The sequence below is a fragment of the Coenobita brevimanus genome, chromosome 56 (genome assembly GCF_032717465.1).
Source record: "Coenobita brevimanus isolate Jiangsu-jjx chromosome 56, ASM3271746v2, whole genome shotgun sequence".
Taxonomy (NCBI): Eukaryota; Metazoa; Arthropoda; class Malacostraca; order Decapoda; family Coenobitidae; genus Coenobita; species Coenobita brevimanus.
In genome coordinates, this window is record NC_137009.1 from 40,303,538 (window position 1) to 40,331,376 (window position 27,839).

At 42.5% G+C, this 27,839-nt stretch overlaps 1 protein-coding gene across 1 annotated transcript; it reads right to left on the reverse strand.

Annotated features, from left to right (window-relative positions):
* Positions 1 to 5,583: 5,583 nt before the first annotated feature.
* On the reverse strand, positions 5,584 to 7,860 carry LOC145401795 (tRNA methyltransferase 10 homolog A). The gene is made up of 2 exons (XM_080273974.1): positions 7,769 to 7,860; positions 5,584 to 7,286 (listed from the first exon to the last, which is right to left on the reverse strand). Exon 2 carries the CDS (start codon positions 7,255 to 7,257, stop codon positions 5,896 to 5,898), a length of 1,362 nt encoding a protein of 453 aa, XP_080130100.1. The 5' UTR covers positions 7,258 to 7,286; positions 7,769 to 7,860; the 3' UTR covers positions 5,584 to 5,895.
* Between the last annotated feature and the right edge of the window lie 19,979 nt (positions 7,861 to 27,839).

Below are 27,839 nucleotides of genomic sequence, written 5' to 3' on the forward strand. Positions count from 1 at the left end.
AGCAAAATAGCAGGGGACAGGGTGGCATGGAGGTGATTTGTTTGTGGCCACCTCTTACAGGATTAAGGTGTCTGGCTATAGGTAGATGGATAGAACTTTTAGGTGGCATAGTAAGCCATGTAGCAGCTCCTCGTTAGGTATTTCCTTTGCATATTAGCCCATAAACATTCTCGTGGACATTATTTATATTGTGCCGTTATCAGCCTAGATTCACTTTTTGTTGACGTATTGGAGAAAGAAACACTGATGTGGGACTTAGTGTGTATTGACATTTGTATTCTGAGGAAGCCACGAGGCAAAACGCCAATACACTTTAAGTCCCACATTGGTGTTTCTTTCTCCAATTATCAGCCTAATTTAATCAGTAACATACAGGAGGAAAATCAGGTGTATTGTAAAATATATATTGCTAGGAAAGTAGTTTTAATAATAACCAAAGAACTGTTAACTGGCACCGCTCTGTATTCCTGTATATAATAGTGTGTAGCTGTTGTGATATAAACTGCCTTTCTAACTCTCATTCAGGACAGAGATTTGCCTTATGTTCCACTTCTTCTGCCTGTCATTTTCCTGTTCTGGTTGATCTTTCTTAGTTGATTAGGTGAGAGAGGCTTGGTGTGTTTCTCTGCCTGCGGATGATTTGCTTGATTTAATGTGTTAAGGAAGAGTGATGACCAGCCTGTAAGGTCCATACTCTTGTTGGTTAAGGATGCTCCCTGACACCTTCTCCTAAGTGATTTATTTTGCTTATTACACCATCATGTCCTCTTTTGTGTTATGTAAATCCATCTAATATCATCATACTCTGCATAAATAACATACAAAAGAATATTAACCACCAGTCATTTATCATATTGTTTGTAAAGGCTTCAATCCAGTAATAAATAGCTTAGGAACAGGCGATAGGGAGCGACCTTAAGCAGCAAGCATACAGTAAGTTTGAAGCAGACTCAGTGGAATGGGAGGTGGATAAGTTGGATGAGACGATGACACAGGAATTGGAGATGAACTTTTGTCCCTGAATAGTCCACCAAAGAAGTCTCTCACAGCCTACCACACGTATCATTCAGGAACATGGATGAAACATTGTGATACATGGAGCATCCGGTGATTACAAGTGCAAATAGTATCATTTTTTTTCCTCGTCACTCTCCTCTTAAATGTCAGGACCAAGTTGCCTAACCCTGGGCTCCTACGCTCCTCAGGGGGCAGCGTAGGATTGGATGATGGATGGAGGGTAATTATTAGGACTCAAAATGGCACAAAAGTTCACATTCTGGCTGCCTTGCTTTTTATGCCACTTGGTTCACAGATTCAGGTGTGTCTTACAAAACTCACCTATTTTCACATCCATCGTAGCCCAGGTGTGCCATGATTTTCTCGTTAGCTGTACTGTACCTGCATCTGTATCTATAACCTTTGTAACTGACACCAATCTTACCACTACAGTAACATACACTAGCCAGTCTAGTGTGTTAGCCTTATGTAAATAGCTAAATGCATTCCATAAAGTGTTACTGCTGATTGTTGAGGGATTATGTAATGTATTGAACTTTATTGCATTTATGGTGCAGGAGGGGGCTGCCTTCATGTGGTGGCACTGATATAAGTGGGTGGGTCCACAGCCTGGTTATAGAAATACCCCCTCACTTCCCTCCCTATCCCCCAAAAGGAAGATGTTGGACTGCAGGTGACAGGCAGCTACATCTTCAGGTTTAGGTTAACGACTGTAGGTTAGGGTAGGGTTGGCGTCATAAAGTTATGGTGGGTTGGTTTAGGCCCAATTAAGCTGGGTTTGGCCAATTAAGCTGGGTTTGGTTAGGCACTTGGTTTGTTTAGGCAGTTATTATTATTTTTTATTTGTAACATTATTATTATGAATGATGGATGGATGAATGAATGAATTATTACCGGTGTTGTTATTATTATTATTATTATTTTCACTGTCGGATACATTATGTGAAGCTACAGAATGTGGTGAAAGTTTTTGGTGTATCAGATAAGAGCCAGGATTCCGGGGGCATGAATGATGAGTGAATGGAAGTGTGGCCCATTGGACTGGGCAAACTTGGGCCGTAGCTGGACGTTGCTACTCCTCTCCCTGCCCTAGGGTGGGAAAGGAGGTCTGGATGATGATGATTATTATTATTTTCACTACTGATGAGTGAATGGACGTGCAGGCCATTTCTTTGGCTTGTCTGTTAATTGTTCTTATTCTGTTAATTGTTCTTATACTTTGTTTTATTTCATTTTCTGACTCCCTCCATCGCTACTGAGACACTGTAGAATTAGTTGCTGGTGCTGAGGCTTAATGTAACACTAATAAGCAAACCTCAGTTGTAACAGTTTGTGTACAAATGTTAAGTACAAGTTCAGTACATGGATAATATTTAACAGACGCCACAACAGGAATTGAAGTATTTTGTGGTGTGTTCTGTGTCAGCCACATCATTTGCTGACACATTTCTTCTATCGCAAATGACTCCCAGGTAAGATTAATGACCTCAAGAGGGAAGGAGTTAATTGGTGATGGAAGCGTCGTAATAACGTCAACAAATTAGGATATATAAACAGAAAACACTTCAGACTGCCTGAATTCCAGCTGTGGTGTCTGCTGAATATTTACCCAGTATGTTTAGTGGTGTTTATGTACAATCAGTGTTTAGTGTAAGAAAGTTATGTTTAGGCAACACTTGTCATTACACACAGGTTCACTACAGTTGGACCTGAGTAATGTTTCCCCATAGGTTTTCATATATTTGAATTTCTGAGGCACTACAAACTAATCGTATTTTCCTAAACCATTTTCTTAACTCATCTAATTTTCCTAACTCAGACTCATTTTATTTTCTTAACCCGTAATCTTCCTAACATCTAATTTCCTAACTCATCTAATTTTCTTAACTCGTAATCTTCCTAACATCTAATTTCCTAACTCATCTAATTTTCTTAACTTGTAATCTTCCCAACATCTAATTTCCTAACTCATCTAATTTTCCAAACATTTTATTTTCCTAATTTATTAATATTCCGAACATTTTATTTTCCCGACCCATCTAATTTTCCGAACAGTTTATTTTCCTAACATCTATTTTTCCTAACTCATCTAATTTTCCGATCATTTTATTTTCCTAACTCACCTAATTTTTCCAACATCGTATTTTCCTAACTCGTTTTCCTGGCTCATCTTATTCTCCTTTAACCTCTACACAGTCAGAGGTGTCCTGAAGCCGAGTAAAGTAGTGTACAATAAAACACTAAGTACATTATTAGCCATGTAGAGGTTGGTTGAGATTGATAGTAACCCCTTGATGGTCACAGATGTTGCTAATTGTGTCGCGTATAGTATTATTTATAGCATTGTATTGTTTGTAGCACTGTATCGTTTATATTCTTGTATCATTTATAGTATTGTATTGTGTATAGCATCAAGTTGTTTATAGTGTTGTATCATTTATAAAGTCATGTGTCGGCCTTGGTCACCTACTGGCGGTGCAGCACACTGCTCGATCTGACAGTTTCCCAGTTCACTAAGTTTAAATTAGGTGGGACGCAATACCAAATCATCGTATACTCTTGACCATCCAGACGTTAATGACCCGATGGGGAAAATTATGCAGCTGATCCATAACCCTGAGCTGAAGAGTAGCTGTATAGTTTGTTTGATTCTCCATATATTTTGGTTTGCCTGTTCCCTGGGGCAGGTTTGGCTGGATTCATTACATTTGAATGGCAGCTTAGTAGAGGGGAAACAAATTCAAACCCAAGGCCATAAGTGACGCTTGGCACTAATGAGGCAATACATCTATTAGAAAAACTTGGCCAGGGTGTTTGTAGGCCGAGGTGGTACTGGGTCTGCCTGGCACCCGATAGCACTGTTGAATGAAGGCTTACACGTGCCTGGCCGAGGGTTCAGAAGTTTTAATGGAAACAAAACATTCAGACTGTTACCATATTATTTTTCTTCTTTCCCTGTCTTTCGTAAACTTATAAAATTGTTGAGTGTTGACTAGAATAAAATGGTGTACAGGTTATGTCAGGAAAAGGAGTGTAAGTATGATAGGGTAGAAATTAATATTGGCAGTTGGTTAGGGAAATAAGACATACAGTACTGGAAAAATTCTCCATTGTGCATTTTGGAAGGCACGGCGCAGCAAAAATGATGTCCTTAGGTTGACTGAGTCTGTATATATATTTTTTTCTGTTCCTGTTTCTGAATCCTGTCCACACTGTTTACTTCCAGGACATGTGTGTGGGATGATGATACTTTCTTTCCTCCATATGTTGAGTCTTTTTGCAGGATTCCTTAGTTTAAAAATACATGATAACTTATAAGACTTCAATCTTTCATTCATTAACTCCTTGGTGGTGGAGGGGCATGCCTTCATGTGGTGGCGCAGATATAACTGGGCAGCTCTGTGGTAGTCTGAGAATATACTGTATATATATATAGAGAGAGAGAGACAGAGAGAGAGTAATAATAATACGTCTGAAGAACCTGAAAGGTTAAAGTGGATGGAAGGAGAGGAAGAGCTAAGGAGTGACTAAAAAGCATGAAAATAATCGTAAGGTAATTCAGAGGAGAAGAGGAAGCCTGAGAGTTGTCTGAGTACATGATGAGCAGAAATGTATGTGATGTGCACGAAAAATGTGAGATGAACGCAAGAGTATTTAAAGTTAGGAAGGGTCTTTACTCCCAGAATCTTGGCAATGATTTTAGTACAGCCTGTCGTTGGTTCTTCGGGACTACTGTACTTCATGCAACTTAGGGAAAGCTTCTTGTACTGAAGGGGTTTGATAACTCGGCATCTAACGTCCATTTTGAAAATAAATAATCATCCCAAGCTGAAGTGAATCATCAGGATATGGTAGGAATAAAATGGCATCCCCAGATTTAATGGGTCACTTCCTTCAAGACACTGACACCTTTAGTAGTATAGTATTGTATAGTTTCTCTACCAAAAATATAGTAGAGTAGAAGAGAGTATAGTTTCTCTACCAAAAGTATAGTATAGTATCTCTACCAAAAGACTATTCAGCTTAGAAGTAGCCTGGTATGGATGTAGTCACAGTAATAAAGGCTATAGCCAGCCCCTCCGGTTTAAAAAGGTCAATCCTGAGGCCAGTATAATTACCTGGATACTGAAAGAAATAAAAGATAAAGTCCTCAGAATGAAGAGATGAAGCTGAATAATATCAATACCAAAAATACCATAAGGCATAATTATACAAAAGGGGTTTTATCCGTCCTTGATTCATCTCCTCACTATGTCGGCCCCGCGGCTCACTGATCTAGGTGATTCTACCATTGTTTCTATTTCCAGGATTATCACTTCTCTTACTGCTCTTCACAACGGACATTTAGTGATTCTTTTCCTCTGGCTTTCTGGCTTAGTGACATATAGCATAGCTACATTATGGCTTGGTGTTCTTCATTATTCCTTCCTCCCATTGGGGTTACTGGCAGACATGACCTTCTTCACTACTCTAAGTTTCTGTAGGCAAAATATTGTACAATCATACAAGGGTACAAGGATAAAATACATCATCATACAGAAGACACTAACATTTATTAATTTATTACTAGTCAACCACAGGGCAGGACAATATATTATTCATTACTTTTATTCCAACAGTGAAGGAGAATTTTGAAGAATGGATGTGTGATCAATTTCATTCACCATTGTATTGTTAATTATACTTTTGTTTTTTCCAGCTCCTACCCGACCCCTTCAAAACACTGCAATGGGAAACTGCATCAGGAGGGTGACTGATGATGATGATGATATACCCAAACTCTCCTTCTCCTCCCCATGTGTTATTTCCCTTAAATTTAGGTAAGTTAGCACTTGGGTTATCTTTATTTCCTATAATTTTACATACCGTACATATATGCTATAAATTATTTTCCTTTGTTTCTTCTGTGTCTGCTTTTGGCTTTATGTTAGTTACCCTGACTTTTGTATCATCATTTTTACGTTTATCAGGATTTTCTACATTTCCTCTCTCTCCAGCCTCTTCGCTATCTACCTTGATCTTTTTTACACAATTTTCTCCCCTTCCCACTTTCTCTTCTGCCTTCCTCTTCTCTCTTTCCTCACAGGCTTTTATTTCCCTTGCACTCCTCTCCTCCTCATCTTTCTCTTCCTCTGTATTCCCTTCCAGCTTTGCTTTCTTTTTATTCACCTCCATTTCACATTCCTCTGCTGATACTTTTCCCTCCATCTCTGCTTCATCTTTCTCTTCTCCCTCCTCCTCCACCTCCTTCCCCACTGCCCCTTTCCTGGCTGGTATAATGTCTAGAAATGCATCTCTCCATGACTGTCCATGCGCCACTCCCACCATGATACGGAAAACGTGGTCAATCGTCAGCACTTTCCGAGTCTTCATGTTTACAAATTCGTCAATGGGAAGTCGAGCATGCCTCAGCCCCTTCTCCTGGGCGAAGGATAAACAGAGTCCCTTGTGTGCATTGTGGTCGACAAGTCCTCCAATGATGTAAACGCTGTCTTCGTCCAATTCTGTGATGACATTTTCACTCTCGCTAGTTAGGTAGACAGTTTGCTCCTTTGGGAAGAGCTGTGTGAAGTGCTCTGGCTTGAAATGGACATCCCAGTGCTGGTAGCCATTCTGCCGAGCCATGATGTCAACACACTTCCCGGTGAAACTGGTGAAGTAGAGTTGTAAGGGGTCCTTCGTTCGTCTGTTAGCGCTATAACACCTGCTGAGCTGCTTCACACACTGGCACAGATGTTTCTCAATCATAAGATCATCGAAGGACATGTCCACTGCCACACGCATCCGGCAGGCGCTTCCGGCCATCGTTGTCCGCTTGAGTTGCTTCCTGGGGTTCCTCACGCATGCTTCCCCAGCCGCTCGCTTCGCCTCAATCCGCTGACGCAGCTTCTCCCGTTCGTGCTTTCGTCTGTCAGCTCGCATGTCAAGCCATTTCTGTCTCTTTAAAAGCTTTTTCCTTTGACGCTTTGACAAACCTTGCATTTCATCGCCATTCATTTCCTCTCTGGCAGCTTCACCTTCTTCCTCTACATCATTACCATTTGCTGTATTATCTACATTCCCTAAATGGCAATTCTTAGTAGTTAATTTCTCTGATTCCTCACTGTCTTGACCCTCTTGTTTCTCTTCATGGCCACTGGCAGAATTTTTTACTTCTTGAATTATTTTTAGGCCCATTTCTCTCCTTCCATTCTCACTTTCTTGTTCCTGGGCACATGTCACGTTGTCTTCCTGGTTCATTCTGGTGTTTTAACTGTGTTGATTCTTCCCTGTAATAAAAATAGTAATACCTGTAATAATAATAATCATAATTATAATAATAATAATTATAATAATCTGTCTATCTATTTACATCCAGATGCCATAATCCCACAAGAGGTGGCCATTTGTCTTGCAGTTAGTTGTTTTACTGGGAGGGGAACTAACCCTCCACCAACCCACTTCTTGTCACGCAGGGAACACATATGTCTTGGTTCTATGGTCACCAACCAGCACTGTAAATGGTTTTCTAGTTTACAGGAAACCATTTGGCCTGTCACTCAGTGTAAAGCCACCTGAAAAGGAGAGTAATAAAAAGTGACAGGAAAGATGGAAGAAAGAGAGAGGAAGGCAGATACAGAAAAAGAATGATAAAGGTGAAGGAAAGGAAGGAGTATGCAGCGCTGCATCAAGTGAGTGGATGATGGTCACCACCACCTAATAATCATAAAAGGCAGTGTTCATTGTATGAGGGTTGTGGTCCAAGTATCACCTTTTGCTAAGCTGTAAATAATTTCATCCTCACTGCTGCTGTCTGCCTCTGTGCTGGTGTCAGTGTCGCTGTGTTTCCTCTGCACAGCTGCCTCCTCCCTCACGGTCAACATCTGCCTCTCTTCTTATTTTTCCTCCACACTGCTGGCATCTGGCAATAGATAGATAGACAGATAGACTGCTGGCATCTGGCAATAGATAGATAGACAGATAGACTGCTGGCATCTGGGAATGATTGTGGTGAGAATAAGATGTGGCTTTTTATGGTACTATGCAGTGGTAAACATGTCACCTGTACATACGAAACAAAAGACACTGCCTGACATTTAGTGTTGCCGGGGTTAATACAGTGTGTCTGGCTGCCAGGTAGTTTCGCAGGTTTGGACAGTCACACCCCTCCCTTGCTCATTAGGTTAGGTTCCATTACTGAAACTGTTTCCATGGTTAGGTTAAATTAATTAGGTTTGTTAGATTAGTTTCCGTTGGTTAGGTTAGTTGGCTAAGGTCGGAAAGAACTAAGAAAAACCTCGCGTCCAAAACTGCCGATTCACCACCACTTAGACTTTTTCTGCCGAGTTTTGGCCTAGCTGGTTGCCTAATAGTGATGAATGTATGGCTGGTTGTGAAGCTGGTTACCATATATCACTTTAATAGTAATAATTCATAAGGTTAGCGCTTTATTAACCATGTACTACAAGATTATATAGACAGTATTTTGGCTTCATTTGACAGGCAAGCAAGATTATGGCAAGATTTACTGCTATTCAGCCACTATAAATTTCAATATATTCTCACCTCAGTTATAGCCTCCTCACACAAGGGTCCACATCCAGTATATTGAAAAAACTCACGAAATATGCAATTATTTTCATCTGCAAGCAGGAGGTAAACCACGAGTGATTGTTGACATTATTTTTGGTGAATCCGGTTCGGTTCAGTAATGGTGTCTTCTGATTTACTTGTATATAAATTAGTAGAAAAAAAGGCGTTTAGAAGCTTGATATGTATTGATTTTGCCATGTTTAACTGTTAATATAGCATGATTATTACCACATCCCGATATCGTAAATACAGGCGAATGCGCATCGCCTTCCTCTTTATTTATTTATATATTTTTTTCAACCCCTCGTCAGATCTGTTCTTGCTGTCTTCACCAACTCGAGGGAATATATTTAAATTATGAGTTTGTCAGGATGGTTGAGGCTAAGCTTCACTGCCAGCCACATTTCCGGATGGTTTTGTTGCTTGATCAAGTTAGGTCTTATTTCCATCTCAGAATCCCACCGTCACAACCTTCCTTATAATCCAACCCAGCCTTCATAATCCAGCAGTTTTTAATAATGAACAAAATCTGGTGTTATCCCAGAGAGGGGGGGGGGAGTTGTCCTTGAGAGGGAAAGGTTAAGCTGCTGTAGGTATTACACAATTCTTTCCCAGAAGCATGGACTCGTCTTTGTCAACACCAAGGACATAATCTGGGACAAAACCGTGTGTTGTTGTTGTTGTGGACAAATCTTGGACAAAACCGTGTGGTGTTGATGTGGACATTTCTGAGGAGGAACTAGCAGACGTCTTGGTGGCGCCCTGGTGGAATAGGAACGTTGTATGGGTCTTGATCTTGTGGCTGTATTGCTCTTGTTCACATACTCACAATACACTTATTCCATACAGCGATAAATAAATACATACAGATAGTCATACATGCATTTATACACATACATCGTACACATACAAGTATACTTACACACACACATACACACACGCATACAGACATACATACATCTATCTACTATCTACTGCCAGACGCCATAATCCCGTAAGGGATGGCCATTTGACTTTGAGTTATTTGTTTTACGGGGAGGGACACTAACCCTCCACCAACCCACTTGTTGACACGTAGGCAGCACGTATGGTTTGGTTAAATGGTTACCACCCAGCGTTGTAAATGGTTTCTTGGCTTACAGGAAACCATTTTCTTGTCACTCAATGTAAAGCCACCTGTAAAGGAAAGAAAAGCAATAAGAAGTGACAGGAAAGATGGGAGAAATAGGAAGAGAGTAGGACAGGCACAGAAAAAGAATGATAAAGGCTAAGGAAGGAGTAGGCAGCACTACATCAAGTGAGTGGATGATGGTGAGAAATAGGAAGAGAGGACAGGCACAGAAAAAGAATGATAAAGGCTAAGGAAGAAGTAGGCAGCACTACATCAAGTGAGTGGATGATGGTCGCCACCACCTACCACAAAGTCACATACATACATACAGATACATAACGTCCTCTTCATTACCAATCCTAACGCTATACGGTAAGCTAATAATGCAGATATTTCAACTATTCTTTTTATGTACAGTGTTGATGACAAATATTTACCAGACCACTTTAATATTAGTAAGACTCTGGCTTTTTAGAACCCACTGTGGGGTCGGGTCTGGTGTGATTTCTTCAGTACCCCCTCCAACAGTGCCTTCAGTACCCCTCCTTCAGAGTCTTCAGTACCCCCTCCTTCAGTGCCTTCAGTACCCCCTCCAACAGTGCCTTCAGTACTCCCTCCAACAGTGCCTTCAGTACCCCCTCCAACAGTGCCTTCAGTACCCCCTCCAACTGTGCCTTCAGTACCCCCTCCTACAGTGCCTTCAGTACCCCCTCCAACAGTGCCTTCAGTACCCCCTCCTACAGTGCCTTCAGTACCCCTCCTTCAGAGTCTTCAGTACTCCCTCCTACAGTGCCTTCAGTACCCCCTCCTACAGTGCCTTCAGTACCCCCTCCTACAGTGCCTTCAGTACCCCCTCCTACAGTGCCTTCAGTACCCCCTCCAACAGTGCCTTCAGTACCCCCTCCAACAGTGCCTTCAGTACCCCCTCCTACAGTGCCTTCAGTACCCCCTCCTACAGTGCCTTCAGCTCCTCCATCAGTCCCTCCTACAGTGCCTTCAGTACTCCCTCCAACAGTGCCTTCAGTACCCCCTCCTACAGTGCCTTCAGTACCCCCTCCAACAGTGCCTTCAGTACCCCCTCCAACAGTGCCTTCAGTACCCCCTCCAACAGTGCCTTCAGTACCCCCTCCAACAGTGCCTTCAGTACCCCCTCCAACAGTGCCTTCAGTACCCCCTCCAACAGTGCCTTCAGTACCCCCTCCTACAGTGCCTTCAGTACCCCCTCCTACAGTGCCTTCAGTACCCCTCCTACAGTGCCTTCAGTACCCCCTCCTACAGTGCCTTCAGTACCCCCTCCTTCAGAGCCTTCAGTACCCCTCCTTCAGTCTTCAGTACTCCCTCCTACAGTGCCTTCAGTACCCCCTCCTACAGTGCCTTCAGTACCCCCTCCAACAGTGCCTTCAGTACCCCCTCCTACAGTGCCTTCAGTACCCCCTCCTACAGTGCCTTCAGTACCCCCTCCTACAGTGCCTTCAGTACCCCCTCCTACAGTGCCTTCAGCCCCTCCATCAGTCCCTCCTTCAGTGCCTGCTTCAGTACCTTCAGGCTGCCTCGTCCTTGATACGTGAGGCAGGTTGGGGTAATTACACAAGAGCTTTACCAGAAACAGTCTTTGGTGTGACAATATCCGTTGGGGTGGTGGTGGTGGTGGTGGTAACGTTTCACGGCACCACCACTGATAACTGTTGTAATGATAAAAAGAATTACTGTACTACCACAACCACCAACACCGCTGCATGTTACTTTGTACTTACTGCAGCATCGTGTTTTGCTGATGTGTACTGTGTGCCAACATCTCTCTATGGTTATGGACATTTTCCTCCTCCTTCTTTTTCTTCTTCCTCCTCCTCCTCCTCCACCTCCTCTTCCTCCATGTCCTTCTCTTCCTCCACCTTCTCCTCCTCTTCTCCCTCCTCCTCCTCCTCCTCCTCTCCTCTTCTTATCATCATCACCATCTCATCACCACCACCATTTTCCTCCTCCTCCTACTCCTCTTCATCATCATCTTCATCTCACCACCACCACCGCCACCACCATTTTCTCCCTCTTCCTCCTCTTCCTCCTCCTCCCCTCCTCCTCCTCCTTCTCCTCCTAGGGTGAGATATGGTACAGAAAACAAAGGAGAAAGTATGAAAGTGTGAGACCTGTCATCCTGTCTGGTAAAATGGGCCACTCACTCACTCACACCATTCAAGCCTCTGGAATCCTGCATGTGTGTGTGTGTGTGTGTGTGAGAGAGAGAGAGAGAGAGAGAGAGAGAGAGAGAGAGAGAATGAAATAAAAATAATAAGAATCGAAACATGCAGCACATTTTTGAACTCTGAGTTGCCACAGTAATAATTTTTCGAGTTCCAGCAATTCTGTGTGTAATTTCGTCTCGTAATTTGGCCAGGTGGAGAGGATGGAGAGTGAGAGACTGACGAGGAGTGTATATGAGTGAGGTGGAGGGGGGAGAGGGAGGGGGAGGCCAAGGATGAGATGGAGGGATGGAGTGAGGTATATGAGAGAGGTGGCTGTGAGGTGGGAGCATGGCAGTGAAATGGCGGGGGACAGGACGACATGGAGGCGATTTGTTTGTGGCCACCCCTGGCAGTAGATAGATATATAGCATTACTAGACTACTTTCACATTAACCCGGCCAAGATTTTCGTCCTTTTGCAGCTTATTTCACGTAGCTCAGGGCCGAATAAGACAATACTACGGCTCTACATCCTTTCCATAAGCACTTCTTCGTGACTAGCATCATATTTTAGGGGTCATCTCTTGGCTCAGCTCAGCATTCAGGACACAGTAATTTTAGGCCATGTTAACTTAAAAAAAACTAATAATGTCATAAGCTTCCTTCCATTTGAAATAGTAATCAGAAAAAGAACTGGAGGATAGCCTATTATATCAGTTTGTCCTGAGCGGAAAACGGAAATTACACTTCTTTTTTTTTTATGCAATGGAGATGAATAATTTGAAGATGCGAGCGTAGTATGTCGGTTGAGTGACGTCACAGCGCCTGACGTCACAACCGCTCATGACGCACCGACTGACGCTTCCCAAGGGCAGGGGTGTATTTATAAAGAATTCTATGGTGCTTGATTTGCATTTGGCAGATCTCTAACCATTTTGAGCTCCGTTTATGGCCTAGTGTAGTCAGACAGAATAACTTGACCCAAAATTGTCTCTTCATCCCTTCTTTTTTAACGCTGAGCTGTAACAGAATATGGCACTAGTCACGAAGATGTGTTCTGAAAATGAAGATCCGTAATATTGTCAGTTTGCCATTTGGAAAGCGATATGTAGACGAATTATAACAAATTAATGATGCCTGGTACGTTTAATTCAAATATACATAGTTTTGGAGGAAGGACAAGGAAAGGAGAATGCTTCCTCTTGTTATTCCTATAGAAATAAAATACCCTGAATTGCAAGAGGCATTCCATGATGAATTTGTTCGTGAATCCCGCGTTTTTGAGTTCATTCACCAGTGGCGGGAGGGAAAGCCATATGACGTCACGCGGGAGGAAGTCAACACAGGCTAGGATGCAATGTCGGTTACGTCTTTTTCATTCCTGCATGGATTTTTTTTTTCTTTTTTACGGGGAAGAGCGCGGGAAGTTAGCAGGGGATTCACGGGAAGAGATTATATTATTTTTAGCAACAACCCGGAGCTGCGAGGCGGATGTGAGTGAGAGGAAGTTGGAAAAATGTTTACGTGTTAAATAAGAGTTACGCTGTGTGACGTCATGTATTATCATTTTCATTTTTTGGTCTTCCTGCCTTCATGCGGTTATCAATCAGCTTCAGATACGTTTCAGGAAGAGTTTATTATATTTACCATCAACCCGGAGCTTCAAGAGGATGTTAGGTGAGAGAAAGGAGCAGTTTTCTTTATTTGAAATTGGACTGAGATTTTTTTAGACGTGCAGTACGATGTTCATTCATTTAATTCTTTCTGCCTCCAAGCGGTTTTATGCAGCTGCGGAAGATGAGTGAATGGATGAAAGAAAATGCTCAATAGTAGTAGTAGTAGTAGTAGCAGTAGTAGTATTAGTAGTGGTGGTGGTGGTTTGGTGGTGGTGCTGGTGCTGGTGGCTGTAGTAATAGTAGCAGTAGCAGTGGTGGTGGTGGTGGTTGTGGTGGTAGTAGTAGTAATAGTAGTAGCTGTAGTAATAGTAGCAGTAACAGTAGTAGTAGCAGACTCATGTGAAGAGTAAAACCCCATAAATCATTCATTAACGTCATTTTACCTTCATTTCGTACCTAAATAAATTCGTTAGTCATATTCTCTTTATTTTCAGACGTCAATAAATTCGTTAGTGTCAGTTTTAATCCTGGTATGACGTAATTTTTGGGACGGATGTTGTGTGTACCGGAACAAAAAATTAAATATTGTTTACGTTAGGCCTTTCCTCCTGTGACCTCCCTTTCTAGTTTTCCTGTTGGCGCTTTGATTTACGAGGAAACTCTGATGTATTCGTGTGTGTGTGTGTGTGTGTGTGTGTGTGTGTGTGTGTGTGAGAGAGAGAGAGAGAGAGAGAGAGAGAGAGAGAGAGAGAACAGATATGTATGTGTATTCATCTGTGTAGGTATTTATGTACACTATGTATGTGTATGTGTGTACAATGTATATAAGTATGTGTGTGTGTGTACATTCTGTGTGTATGTACTGTATATGTGTATGCATGTACCTGTAGTTGTCTATGTATTGTACGTGTGTGTGTATGCATGTATGTTTGTGTGTGTATGGATTTATGTTTGTGTGTAGGCTTGTATGTTTATGTGTGTGTATGCATGTAAGTTTGTGTGTTTGTGTGTGTGCCAGGTTGACAAATATCACGTAGACATTTTCCTTTTCCTCGCTGTAAGAAGACACAGTTCCAATATTGCTTTTTCCAGCAAGACATTAGTAGTAGTTGTGGCAGTAGTAGTAACTGTAGTAATAGTAGTAGTTATAATCAGGCAGTAGTACCGTCTAATTGTAGCTAGTGCATGTCTCCCTCAACAGTAGTATTTAAATGTACTACAAATACTCCATAGCCGTTACAAATCCGCGGTATTTAAAAACGGATGTGTCAGAATAAGCTCACCCTTCCTACAGCCAGTGCGTCGAGTCATGGGCCACCCTTGTCAGAAAAACGTCATTATGTGATTAAAAACGTCATCTATATTACGTTATTCTGACGAGGGGTGAGTATAATGCATCATGTTTCCTCGCTGGAACTCATGACGTCATCTGTAACCGCAAGATTTATTTACGAGTTGAAAAGTAATGGCGAGAGCAAAGTTAGAAGACTGGCGAAGTTTTAGGCTTTTTTTGCAACATCCATAACGCGGATTTTCTTGACCCCCTGGGGTTCTACGTGACTAAGCTTATCTATTTTGTATTAGTGGTTCATGTGATGCTTAACTTAGGCTGTCTTGTGTAAGGAGGATTTATTTGGCGAGATGAGATTTGTAGCGAAACCAGCATCATTGTTTGTTTATGTCGGCAGTCGTTGCGTTCAAGTTCCAATACGCAAAAAAGAAAGAAAAGAATGCTATGTAATTTGAAAATGAGTGCCTGTTTCACCTATTTATTAAAGTTGGTGATAATGCAGCGAAATACTAAAAAAAAAAACACATGATTACGAGATAGCGAAAATGCCGTTGGGGGGATGATGTTTGAACTATAGAATTCTTTTGATTATTTGCATTTTTCGTTGTCTGCATTCTAGAACAGGTATTTTCCTACATATTAAATCAAACTTCCCCAGGGTAATGATGATGTCCAGATTTTAGGTTTCGTATTTAAAGGTCTTGGTTCAACATCGAATGCCGTACGTTTTATGCAGTGGCCATTTCAGTCATCCTTTGAACTTCGTGGGGGGTGCTTGTGTCCTCGCCAATCACGGTTTTTGAGTGTTTAAATTTGACCAGGCACATCGGAAGGCGTCCAAGGTAATTAAACTTATTATTAGTGTGAAGTGTGATATTATTTTTGGTTGGAATTTTAGTTAGTGGCGAAATTGATCGTTAAAATTGAGAGCGTTTAAAATCTGACATGTAGGCCTAGGCAAATGACGCGTTGTTCTAGAAGCGTCGTGTCATTTCATTCCTACCGATTTATTTTGCATAGTACACCGTAACAGTTGTTTGTATGTTATCTCGTTATTATTGATCAGAACCAAAAGGCAGTTATTGCAGTAATGTGCAGGCTAAGTCGCTAAAAGAATGAAATTGCGTAGTTTCATGCCACCTGCAGGACGGCCATATTGTGTGTAGGTATTGGCTGTCGTGTGCGTTCTTTCTGTGTACTTGTATCTGTGTACGTAATTATTATATGGTGTGTGGGGGTACTGATGTGTGCGTATTTGATGTGAACGTGTATGTGTGTATACATAATTATGTTGGTATTGTGTGCGAATTTGATGTGTACGTGTGTGTACATAATTGTGTTGGTTTTGATGTGTACATGTATTTGTGTACGTAATTGTGTTGTGTTGGCTCGTGTGCCTTTTTGATGTGTGTGTGTACGTAATTATAGTAATGTATGTTGTATTGGCTTGTGTGCGTGTATCCTGTGTATGTGTATTTGTGTACGTAATTATGTGTTGGGTTTGGCTGTCGTGTGCGTATTTGCTGTGTATGTATATGTGTACGTTGAGGGTTGTGTGCGTATTTGCTGTGTACTATATGTGTACGTTGATGGTTGTGTGCGTATTTGGTGTGTATGTATATGTGTACGTTGATGGTTGTGTGCGTATTTGCTGTGTATGTATGTGTGTACGTTGATGGTTGTGTGCGTATTTGCTGTGTATGTATGTGTGTACGTTGATGGTTGTGTGCGTATTTGGTGTGTATGTGTGTACGTTGATGGTTGTGTGCGTATTTGCTGTGTATGTATATGTGTACGTTGATGGTTGTGTGCGTATTTGCTGTGTATGTATGTGTGTACGTTGATGGTTGTGTGCGTATTTGCTGTGTATGTATGTGTGTACGTTGATGGTTGTGTGCGTATTTGTGTATGTATGTGTACGTTGATGGTTGTGTGCGTATTTGGTGTGTATGTATGTGTACGTTGATGATAGGTAAGTGTGACTCACCTTCGTTTCCTCTTTCCTCACTCATGAAGCCTACCTACACGCACATACGCTCACGCACACACGCTGATTCATATGGAAGTAAAATCTCTCTCTCTCTCTCTCTCTCTCTCTCTCTTCCTAACATTTTTCTTGGCTATCATGCGTATTACACATTCTCTCTCTCTCTCTCTCTCTCTCTCTCTCTCTCTCTCTCTCTCTCTCTCTCTCTCTTTCTCTCTCTCTCTCTCTCTTCCTAACGTTTTTCTTGGCTATCGTGCGTATTACACATTCTCTCTCTCCCCAACACATTCTTCTCGGCGATTTATCAGGTGTATTACACAAGAAACTGCCTTTAGTATGGGTGTAATTTTTCATCTGTTGCCAGCGTACATCAGAGCAGAAACCTTTAATAAATAAACCAGTAGCCGAAGAAATAATTACGTAAACCCCCAAAGAGACTGGGTTGAATAAATCGGTGAGGAGGAGGCGTTACGGAAGCCCCTGAATGACCAGGGAAAATAAATTGGTGAGAATTTGAAATAGCGGAATCCCTAAATCACTGGGTAAAATAATTCGGCGAGGAGAAGGCGTTAGGGAGACGTTAGCGGAATCCGTAAATCACCGGGTAGAATAATTCGGCCAGGAGAAGGTGTTACGGAGGCGTGAAAGCAATTAGACAAAAGATACTGGTAAGGACGATGCGTTATAGATTCCTTAGAGGCAGAATAAATCGGTGTGGAGGAGGCGTTACGGAATCCCCAGGTAAGGAAGAGGCGGAATCACGAAAAACCCCGAAACGACTGGGCAGAATAATTCGGAGAGGAGGATGCGTTACGGAAACCCCAGAAGGATTAGAATCAGAAGGGTGGATGTGGTAATAGCGGGTGTTGCGGGCACTACATCCGATGCTGGGATAGTCTCGGGGAAACCTCACACGTGTTTCCTTCCACCCGCCGAATTATTCTTCCTCCTGAGTCTGTCTTTCCGTAAAAATATCTCTGAATTTTCTTTCTCCCTGAGTAGTTATGTTACCTCAATCTATTTTCCCCAGCCAACTCATTTCTGTGTAGCCTTAGGTTCTTCATCCTGAGTCTGTCTTTCCGTAAAAATATCTTTAAACTTTCTTTATCTCTGAATAGTTGTTACCTGTCTTTTTTTTTTTTTTTTTATGCGAGGAAGAAGGAACCAAAGGCAGGAAGAAGCAATATTGGAACTGTCTTCTTACAGCGAGAAAAAGGAAGACTTCCACGTGATATTTCTCAACCTGGCACACACACAAACACACACAAACACATGCATACACACACAAACATACAAGCATACACACAAACAAATCCATACACACACAAACTTACATGCATACACACACACATAAACATACAAGCATACACACAAACATAAATCCATACACACACAAACACATGCATACACACACATAAACATACAAGCATACACACAAACATACATCCATACACACACAAACACATGCATACACACACATAAACATACAAGCATACACACAAACATAAATCCATACACACACAAACACATGCATACACACACAAACATACAAGCATACACACAAACATAAATCCATACACACACAAACATGCATACACACACATAAATATACAAGCCAAGCAGCTCATTTCTGTGTATCCTTCTTAGTTAATTCCTTCTAAGTCTGTCCCCCCAAACACCCCCAACTCACCGCCTCTTTGTCACCTGTTCTCTTTTCATATTTACCTGGCTCACATCCCTACTTCTCAGAGGACCTTACACGTATTCTCTTTCACTCATGGCATTTTATTCCTCTTGGGGCTGTCTTTTCCATGGAAATCACTTAAAAATTTCCCACATTCTTCTTAGTTTGTTGATGCTGAGTCTTACCCCTCCCCTCCCCCCCAAAAAAAAATACACCTTAGTTTCTTCCTGTTACGTGTGCCCTCCCCCCCCACCCCCCCGAAAAAAAATATATTTCAAGAATCTCTGGATATTAATTTCTTCCTGCTGTCTTAACCCCCCCCCCCAAAAAAAAAAAATACACCTTTCATAGTTTCTTCCTGCTGAGTGAAATGGCGGGGGACAGGGCGACTTGGAGGCGATTTGTTTGTGGCCACCCCAAACGGGATTGAGGCTTGTCTGGCAATAGATAGATAGAGAGAGAGTTTTTTTCTGCTGAGTCTTACCCCTCCCTCCCCAAAAAAAAACAAAAAAAATCAATTACTACACCTTTCATAGTTTTTCTGCTGAGTCTGTCTTTCCCCCCAAATCTCTCAAACTATCCTGCATCCTTGGTAGTTTTTTCCTACTTAGTGTACCTTTCACCCCAAGCGTCTCAGCATATCCACATCCTTCTTACCTACAGTACACTCTCCTCGTCAGTCTCTCACCCTCCATCCCCTCCACATGGCCAAACCACCTCAGTGTGTTTCTCCTGACGCCTCACTGCTTCCTTACTTATTCCTACTAAGGCAAGGGAAGGCGACAGCAAAAGGACGAAAAGAGTGTAGATCATTCCTGCTACGTCTGTCATTGCCCCTAAAACACCCCAGCACCGGATGTCTGGAATTTGAGGTATATTGGTGACGTCATTTACTTGTACTCAAACGTGTCACCTGTTCTTGAAAAATTGTTCGTCTCGTCATTATTACCTGATGATTTACTTTGTTACTTTTCTCCTGCTTCCCGTTGCTTCATGACTACGTGTTTGTAGTGTTTGTACAGGTGTAGTTACCGTAATATTAGTGGTAGTAGTGGTATTATTTATTAGTAGTAGTAGTAGTAATTAATACTCCTCCCTCCTCCTCCTCCTCCTCCTCCTCCTCCTCCTCCTCCTCCTCCATTACCTGGCTGGGATTTTCGTACATACAGTCTATTTCTCGTAGCTAAGAGGCAGAATGAGACTACTACGGCATACATCCTTTCCATAGCACTTCTTCGTGACTAGTATCATTATTTTAGTGTTAGTGTCTCGTTACACTACCAATTCAAGATGGAGTTAGGTCAGTTTTTAGGCCTAGTAAAAATGAACAGAGATTATGTGACATTGGTATACCAGATTTGTGGTAGGTGGTGGCGACCATCATCCACTCACTTGATGTAGTGCTGCCTACTCCTTCCTTAGCCTTTATCTTTTTTGTGCCTGCCCTCCTCTCTTCCTATTTCTCCCATCTTTCCTGTCACTTCTTATTGCTTTTCTTTCCTTTACAGGTGGCTTTACATTGAATGACAGGCCAAATGGTTTCCTGTAAGCCAAGAAACCATTTACAGCGCTGGGTGGTAACCATATAACCAAACCATACGTGCTTCCTACGTGTCAATAAGTGGGTTGGTGGAGGGTTAGTGCCCCTCCCCGTAAAACAACTAACTCAGAGTCAAATGGCCACCCCTTACGGGATTATGGCGTCTGGGAATAGATAGATAGATAGTATACCAGATTCTCTCTCTCTCTCTCTCTCTCTCTCTCTCTCTCTTGTGTGGACATCTCGGGTTTTCCCACATAGTCGCTTTACTGTACACGACTTCCCCTCACTGTGTGTGTGTGTGTGTGTGTGTGTGTGTGTGTGTGTGTGTGTGGATCAGTAGTGTTTTCTGTGTGTAGGTCATGCTGATTGTGTGCTTATGGTCTGAGAGAGAGAGGAGTGTGTGTGTGTGTGTGTGTGTGTGTGTAGGTCATGCTGATTGTGTGCTTATGGTCTGAGAGAGAGAGGAGTGTGTGTGTGTGTGTGTGTGTGTGAGGGTGTGGGTACAGTTCCGCGCTTCACTTGCTGATTTGGCGGGAAAATTTGGCGTCACCACACACACACACACACACACACACACACACACACACACACACACACACACACACACACACGGACATGCAGTACTCCCACGCTCGCATTTACGCACACATACACATACTCATGCTATATTACTTCACATACATACATAGGCTACACACATACATATATACATACATGCGTACATAAGGGCTATCCTTCACGTACACGCAGGCTCAGACGTACATTGATATACATATTCATTCACATACACAAGCCTGGCAACCTTACACATACATGCACATTCATGTACACGTAGGAATGCATACACAAACGCAAATATACACACATTTACCCGTTATTCCTACATTCACTTACGGCTCTAGTTTGTTGTACACGGATTATACATACACACATAGCTGCATACACGCATACATACACATACATACATACATAGCTACATACACGCATACATACATACATAGCTACATACACGCACACATACATACATACATACATATAAATATACTTTAGCTCTTGATAAGTAGTTGTGTTAAAGATAATTGCTCTCTCTCTCTCTCTCTCTCTCTCTGAGGTTGACTGAGTACTGTGTGAAAAGGTTAGTAAAGACTGAGAGGGAGAGAAAGGGAGAAAAGAGGAGGGAAGGGAGGGGAAGAGAAGGGAAGGGAGAAGAATAGGGAAGGAGGGAGTGGGGGTGGAGAGGAAGGGGGGAGAAGGGAAGAGAAAGAGAAGAGAGGGAAGTGGAGGGAATTGAAGGGACTGAGAGGAGTAGAGAGGGGTGAAGTGAGGGGAGGGAAGAGAAGGAAGGAGGGGAGGTAGGCAAGAGAAAGGAGGGAGGGAAAGGAATGGGGAGAGAATGGAGTGAAGAGGAGGGGAGGAAAAGGGGAGAGGAGGGAAGGAGATAAGAGGAAGAAATGGATAGAGGAAAGAAAAAAGAAGAGAAGGGAAGAAGATGAAGAGGAGAGAAAAGAGAAAGAGAAAGGAATGAGAGGGAATAATTTGGGAAAGGGAAAGGAAAGGGAGGGAATGAAGAGAGAAAGGAAGGGAAGGGAAAGGCATGGAGAAAGGGAGAGAAGGGAAGGGAATGAAGAGAGAAGGGAAAGGAAGAGAGAGAGGAGAAAGGAAGGGAAGGGAATGAAGAGAGAAAGGGAATGGAAGGGAAGAATGAAGAGAGAAAGGGAAAGGAAGGGAAGAGAATGAAGAGAGAAAGGGAAAGGAAGGGAAGGGAATTAAAGAGAAAGGGAAAGGAAGGGAATGAAAGGGAAAGGAAGGGAAGGGAATGAAAGGGAAGGGAAGGAATGAAAGAGAAAGGGAAAGGAAGGGAAGGGAATGAAAGGGAAAGGGAAGGAAGGGAAGGGAATGAAGAGAGAGAGGAGAAAGGAAGGGAAGGGAATGAAGAGAGAAGGGAAAAGAAGAGAGAGAGAGGAGAAAGGAAGGGAAGGGAATGAAGAGAGAAAGGGAAAGGAAGGGAAGGGAATGAAGAGAGAGAGGAGAAAGGAAGGGAAGGGAATGAAGAGAGAAGGGAAAAGAAGAGAGAGAGAGGAGAAAGGAAGGGAAGGGAATGAAGAGAGAATGGGAAAGGAAGGGAAGGGAATGAAGAGAGAATGGGAAAGGAAGGGAAGGGAATGAAGAGAAAGGGAAAGGAAGGGAATGAAAGGGAAAGGAAGGGAAGGGAATGAAAGGGAAGGGAAGGAATGAAAGAGAAAGGGAAAGGAAGGGAAGGGAATGAAAGGGAAAGGGAAGGAAGGGAAGGGAATGAAGAGAGAGGAGAAAGGAAGGGAAGGGAATGAAGAGAGAAGGGAAAAGAAGAGAGAGAGAGGAGAAAGGAAGGGAAGGGAATGAAGAGAGAAAGGGAAAGGAAGGGAAGGGAATGAAGAGAGAGAGGAGAAAGGAAGGGAAGGGAATGAAGAGAGAAGGGAAAAGAAGAGAGAGAGAGAGGAGAAAGGAAGGGAAGGGAATGAAGAGAGAATGGGAAAGGAAGGGAAGGGAATGAAGAGAGAATGGGAAAGGAAGGGAAGGGAATGAAGAGAGAATGGGAAAGGAAGGGAAGGGAATGAAGAGAGAAAGGGAAAGGAAGGGAAGGGAATGAAAGAGAAAGGGAAAGGAAGGGAAGGGAATGAAAGGGAAAGGGAAGGAAGGGAATGAAAGGGAAAGGAAGGGAAGGGAATGAAAGGGAAAGGGAAGGAAGGGAAGGGAATGAAGAGAGAGAGGAGAAAGGAAGGGAAGGGAATGAAGAGAGAAAGGAAAAGAAGAGAGAGAGAGGAGAAAGGAAGGGAAGGGAATGAAGAGAGAAAGGGAAAGGAAGGGAAGGGAATGAAGAGAGAGAGGAGAAAGGAAGGGAAGGGAATGAAGAGAGAATGGGAAAGGAAGGGAAGGGCATGAAGAGAGAAACTGAAAGGAAGAGTAGTGAAAGGGTTAACTAATTGTCAAATCATTTAGCCTTTGAGAGTAACCTAGCTCACTTCCGGACTCTCTCTCTCTCTCTCTCTCTCTCTCTCTCTCTCTCAGTAAACTTTAATGGAGATAGTTGTAGTAGTAACAGTTGTAGAACCGTAATAGTAGTAATTGTAGTAGTAGTAATAGTAGTAGTAGTAGCAGCAGCAGTAGTATTAGTGCGGTAGTTATAGTAGGAGTAGTAGCAGTAGTAGTATCAAGTGTTAGTACTGATGTATTGTTATTATTATTATTATGATTATTATTTATTATTATTACCGGTATTATTATTATTATTATTATTATTATTATTATTACTATTACGGGTATTATTATTATTATTATTATTATTATTATTATTATTATTATTATTATTTTCACCCCGTCACTTCAGATAGGAATTAGGGTTGGGATGATTACAAGTATTATTAATTTTTATTATCTACCGTCCCCTCACAGCCAGGTGCGTAGGCCTACCTGTAATTAACGTATTAGGCCAGGTGCTCTCTCTCTCTCTCTCTCTCTCTCTCTCTCTCTCTCTCTCTCTCACACACACACACACACACACACACACACACACACACACACACACACTTTCATCTGATAACTTTTACCCTCTCTTATTTTCTTCTCTTAATTTCGCTTCATTTCTCTTCCCTTCACTTCCCTCGTCTCCTCTCCTCACTTCCCTCCCCTCCTCTACTCTCCTCTCCTCTCCCCCCACACACAACCCCCACATAATCTACAGTATATGCAAGTTATCCTACACACACACACACACACACACACACACACACACACACACACACACACACACGTTCATTTTTTTATGGAAGGAAGAAGGAACTAAAAGCCAGCAACCCGGAAGACTGTTCCTTTAAATAATAATAATAATAATAATAAACAGAGCCAAAATCAAGATCCGTTCGTTTGGAGATGCCTGGACACACAGCGTTTAGAATGCGTTTAATTTACATGTCCGGCATCTGTGTTAATATCCTTCCGTACCCGGCACATCAAAGAGAATTACCCGGTATATTTAGGCAGAGAAACACACCAGGCCTCTCACAGTTCAGTACCAGAGGAGGAAAGTGACAAATACAGTAGGAGTGGTGAAATATTAGGGTTGAGAAATATACCAAGCCTCTTTCAGCTCATTACCATCAGGGGAAAGTGACAAGTAGGAGTGGTAAAATATTAGGGCAGAGAAACATACCAAGCCTCTCCCTGCTTCAGAATATTAGCCAGCAGGAGAAAGTGATAAGTTGAAGTGATATACAGAGAGGAAAGGGGATCTTGAATTTGGCTCTCATAGTTTTTGTTTTGTTTTTTTAATGGAGGGAGTAATTTGCGGGTACCTGGCCTTTGGTTCCTTCTTTCTTTAAAAAAAAAAATAGTTTAAGAGGAAATTGTTGAGACAGAAGCATACCAAGCCTCTCTCGCATTATAATAAGACAAGGATAGTAAAGGAGTCTGACTAGAGGTAGATATATTGATAGACAGGTAGACAGAACCGGAATTTGCCAGGGAACTTTTGCAGGTGATACTGCCACCACTACCACCACATGTGCACGGTGATATCATTTTGTACACCACCACGTGTACACCCCCCCAGAACGCACGTACACAGCCCTACCACGTGTTTCCATCCATGCACACGTGGCAGAAACACACACACACACACACACACACACACACACACACACACACCAGTAATGAACACAGATAATCAATAACACCGCCAACCTCGCCAGCTTGGGTTTTTGCCGCCAGTTCGAATGTGGCGCGTGGCGGGAAGGGGAACTGAAAATTTTGGCGGGAAAATGGCGATGGCGGGAAAGGATGGAGGGGGGGGGGAACCATGAGACGCGTAGCCACGGTGGATGGGAGAAAAATGGAAGAAATGAAGATGAGGAAAGATGGTGGAAGGAATTGAAGATGAAGGAAGGAAAGATTGAAAGGAAGGAAGGATGAAGGAAAGGAAGGAAGGATGAAAGAAAGGAAGATGAATAGGAAGGAAAGGTGAAGGAAAGGAAGGAAGAATGAAAGAAAGGAAGACGGAAAGGAAGGAAGGATGAAGGAAAGATGGAAAGGAAGGAAGGAAGGATGAAGGAAATGGATGGAGGGAAGAAAAATGAAAGAAATGAAGGAAAGGACTGTTGATGGAAAGAACAGAGGATGAAGGAAGAACAGATGGAAGGGAAGGATAGATGGAGGAATGGCAGAATGAATGAAATGAAGGAAGGAAGGAAGGAAGAAGAATTGGGTGGATGGAAGGAGTAAGGGAGGAAATTAAAAAGAAAGTAGATTGATAGATAGATACGTAGATAGATAGATAAATAACGTAGGGTATAACAGATCAGTAGCAAATATAACGTAAGTCTTTCGTTCACTTTTACGTTCTGTGTTATTGATCTTGTTATTGATTTCGTTCACAGATGTTCACGGTGATCCTGAAGGGCGAATTTGAACACGTGGTGAGTACTGTTCTCCCTCTTACGTTATAGAGTTATTTTGAACATGAGGGGGGCTTAATACTGTTCTGTTCCTTGTTATAGAGTTATTTTCAAGATCTGAACACGTGGGTAAGTTTTGTGTGTGTGTGTGTGTGTGTGTGTGTGTGTGTGTGTGTGTGTGTGTGCGTGCGTGTGTGTGTGTGTGTGTTATATAGTTATTTTGAAGATTTGAACACCTGGTTAAGTTCTTCTTTGTTCATTGTTATGGTTATTTTGAAGATCTGAACCGATGTTATGTACTGTTCTGTTCAGTGTTATGTCTCAGTTATTTTGAACAGAATTCGAACGCGAGGTAGGCCTCAGTACTGCTTTGTTCACCATGTTATTTTGTTACTTGGAACATGAACACGAGGTAGGCTTCAGTACTGGTATGTTCATTATGTTATACAGTTATTTTGAACATGATTTGAGCACGTTTTATGCCTCAGCGCTGTACTGTTCTTTGTTATACTGAAGATGTTATATGAAGTGTTATTTAGAGAACAGTAGAGTTGTTATTGAAGATTACTAGGTGTTATTTGGAGAACAGATTGTTATTACCTGCTCTACCTACCTGTGGAGTTATTGTCAGGTTGTTATAATGTTATGTGAAGAACAGGCGGTAGTTGTTATTATGTATTTGTTATAGTCGTAGGTTTGAAGATGTTATGAGGTTATATGAAGAACAGAGTGTGTTATTTGAATGGAATGTTCTGTGTTCTAGTTATTTGCCTTATGAGATTTTTTTTATATGGGCGACTTGTTATTACTGTTATTATAGAGAACTACTGAGGTATTTGAAGAACATTGCTCTCATGGTGTCATGCCCGTGTGTTATTTTGAACTTGTTATATGTAGAACGTTTGTGTTATTACGTGTTATGTCGAGGGTGTTATTGTGTTCTTTTAAGGATGTTATGAAGTGTTATATGAAGAACAGGTTGCGTGTTAATGTTATGTCTAGTGTGTTATAGTTATTTTTAGCATGTTATTGTTATATGAAGAACAGGTTGTTGTCTAATGTGTTATGTTATTTTTCATGATGTTATTGTTATGTGGAGAACTTGTTGCGTTATTACTATGTTATGCAAAGAACACTAGGGTATAACTTACGTATTTGTTCTCCCTAAATAACAGAGAGAGAGAGAGAGAGAGAGAGAGAGAGAGAGAGGTCACATCTGGAGTTAAGTGTCTTGGTTACACACACACACACACACACACACACACACACAAGGAAGAGAATGATGATAGCTAAGATTAGTGGTAGGGGAGGGAGGGAGGGGAGGAGGGGGAGAGATGGGGAGGGGGAGGGAGGCCGAGAACGATGGAGGGAAGTACGAAGCAGGGAGGGAGAGGAGGCAGGGAGAGAATGATAGTGAGAAGAGAAATGGAGAGGGAGGAAGAGAAGGTTGAGAGAGGGAGAAGAGGAGGGAGAGAGGAGGAAAGGTTGAGGGAGAGGGGAGGGAAGGGAGAGAGAGTGAGAAAAGGATTGAGTGAGAGAGAGAGAGAGAGAGAGACAGAGAGAAGGGGAGAAGATTTAGAGATAGGGAAGGAGGGAGGGAGAGAGAGAGAGAAGTGGAGGACGGAGAGAAGGAGAAGGAAGGGAGAGACAGGGAAGAGGAGAGAGTGAGAAAAGGGTTGAGTGGGAGGGAGAGAGAGAGAGAGAGAGGGAGAGAAGATTTAGAGATAGGGAAGGAGGAAGGGAGAGAGAGAAGTGGAGGAAGGAGGGAGGGAAGGAAGGAGGTATATAAAACACATCATTGGTCTGAAGGGGTAAGATTAGGGAATACGTACAGTCTCTCTCTCTCTCTCTCTCTCTCTCTCTCTCTCTCTCTCTCTCTCTCTATCTATCCATCCATCCATCCATCCATTGTCAGTCTGCCAGTCCATTTGTCTATCTGTCTACCTAGCCATCCATCCAACTCTGTCTTTTTCTGTCTGTCTGTCTCAATCCCGGAGTCCTTCCCCTGTTTCTTGTTCACGCCTTAACATCTACGTCATCATCTCTCCTCCCTCCTTGTCGTGTCTTCTCTCTCCCAGTTTCTCTCCTTCCCTCCATCTCGTCTCCCTCCCTCCTTCCCCCTCCTCTTCCTTCTCCTCCCCTCCCTCCTCCTCCTTCCCTCCTCTTCCTTCTCCTTTCCTCCATCCCTCCTGCCCCGTCCTCTTCCTTTTCCCTTCCTTCCCTCTCCATCCCTCCTCTTCCTTCTTTCCTCCCTTCCTCTGCTTCCCTCCTCTTCCTTCTTCTTCCCTCCCTCCCTTCCTCTGCTTCCCTCCTCTTCCTTCTCCTTTCCTCCCTCCCTCCTCCTTTCCTCCCTCCCTCCCTCCCTCCTCCTTTCCTCCCTCCCTCCCTCTCCTTCTCTCTTGTCCTTCCCTCC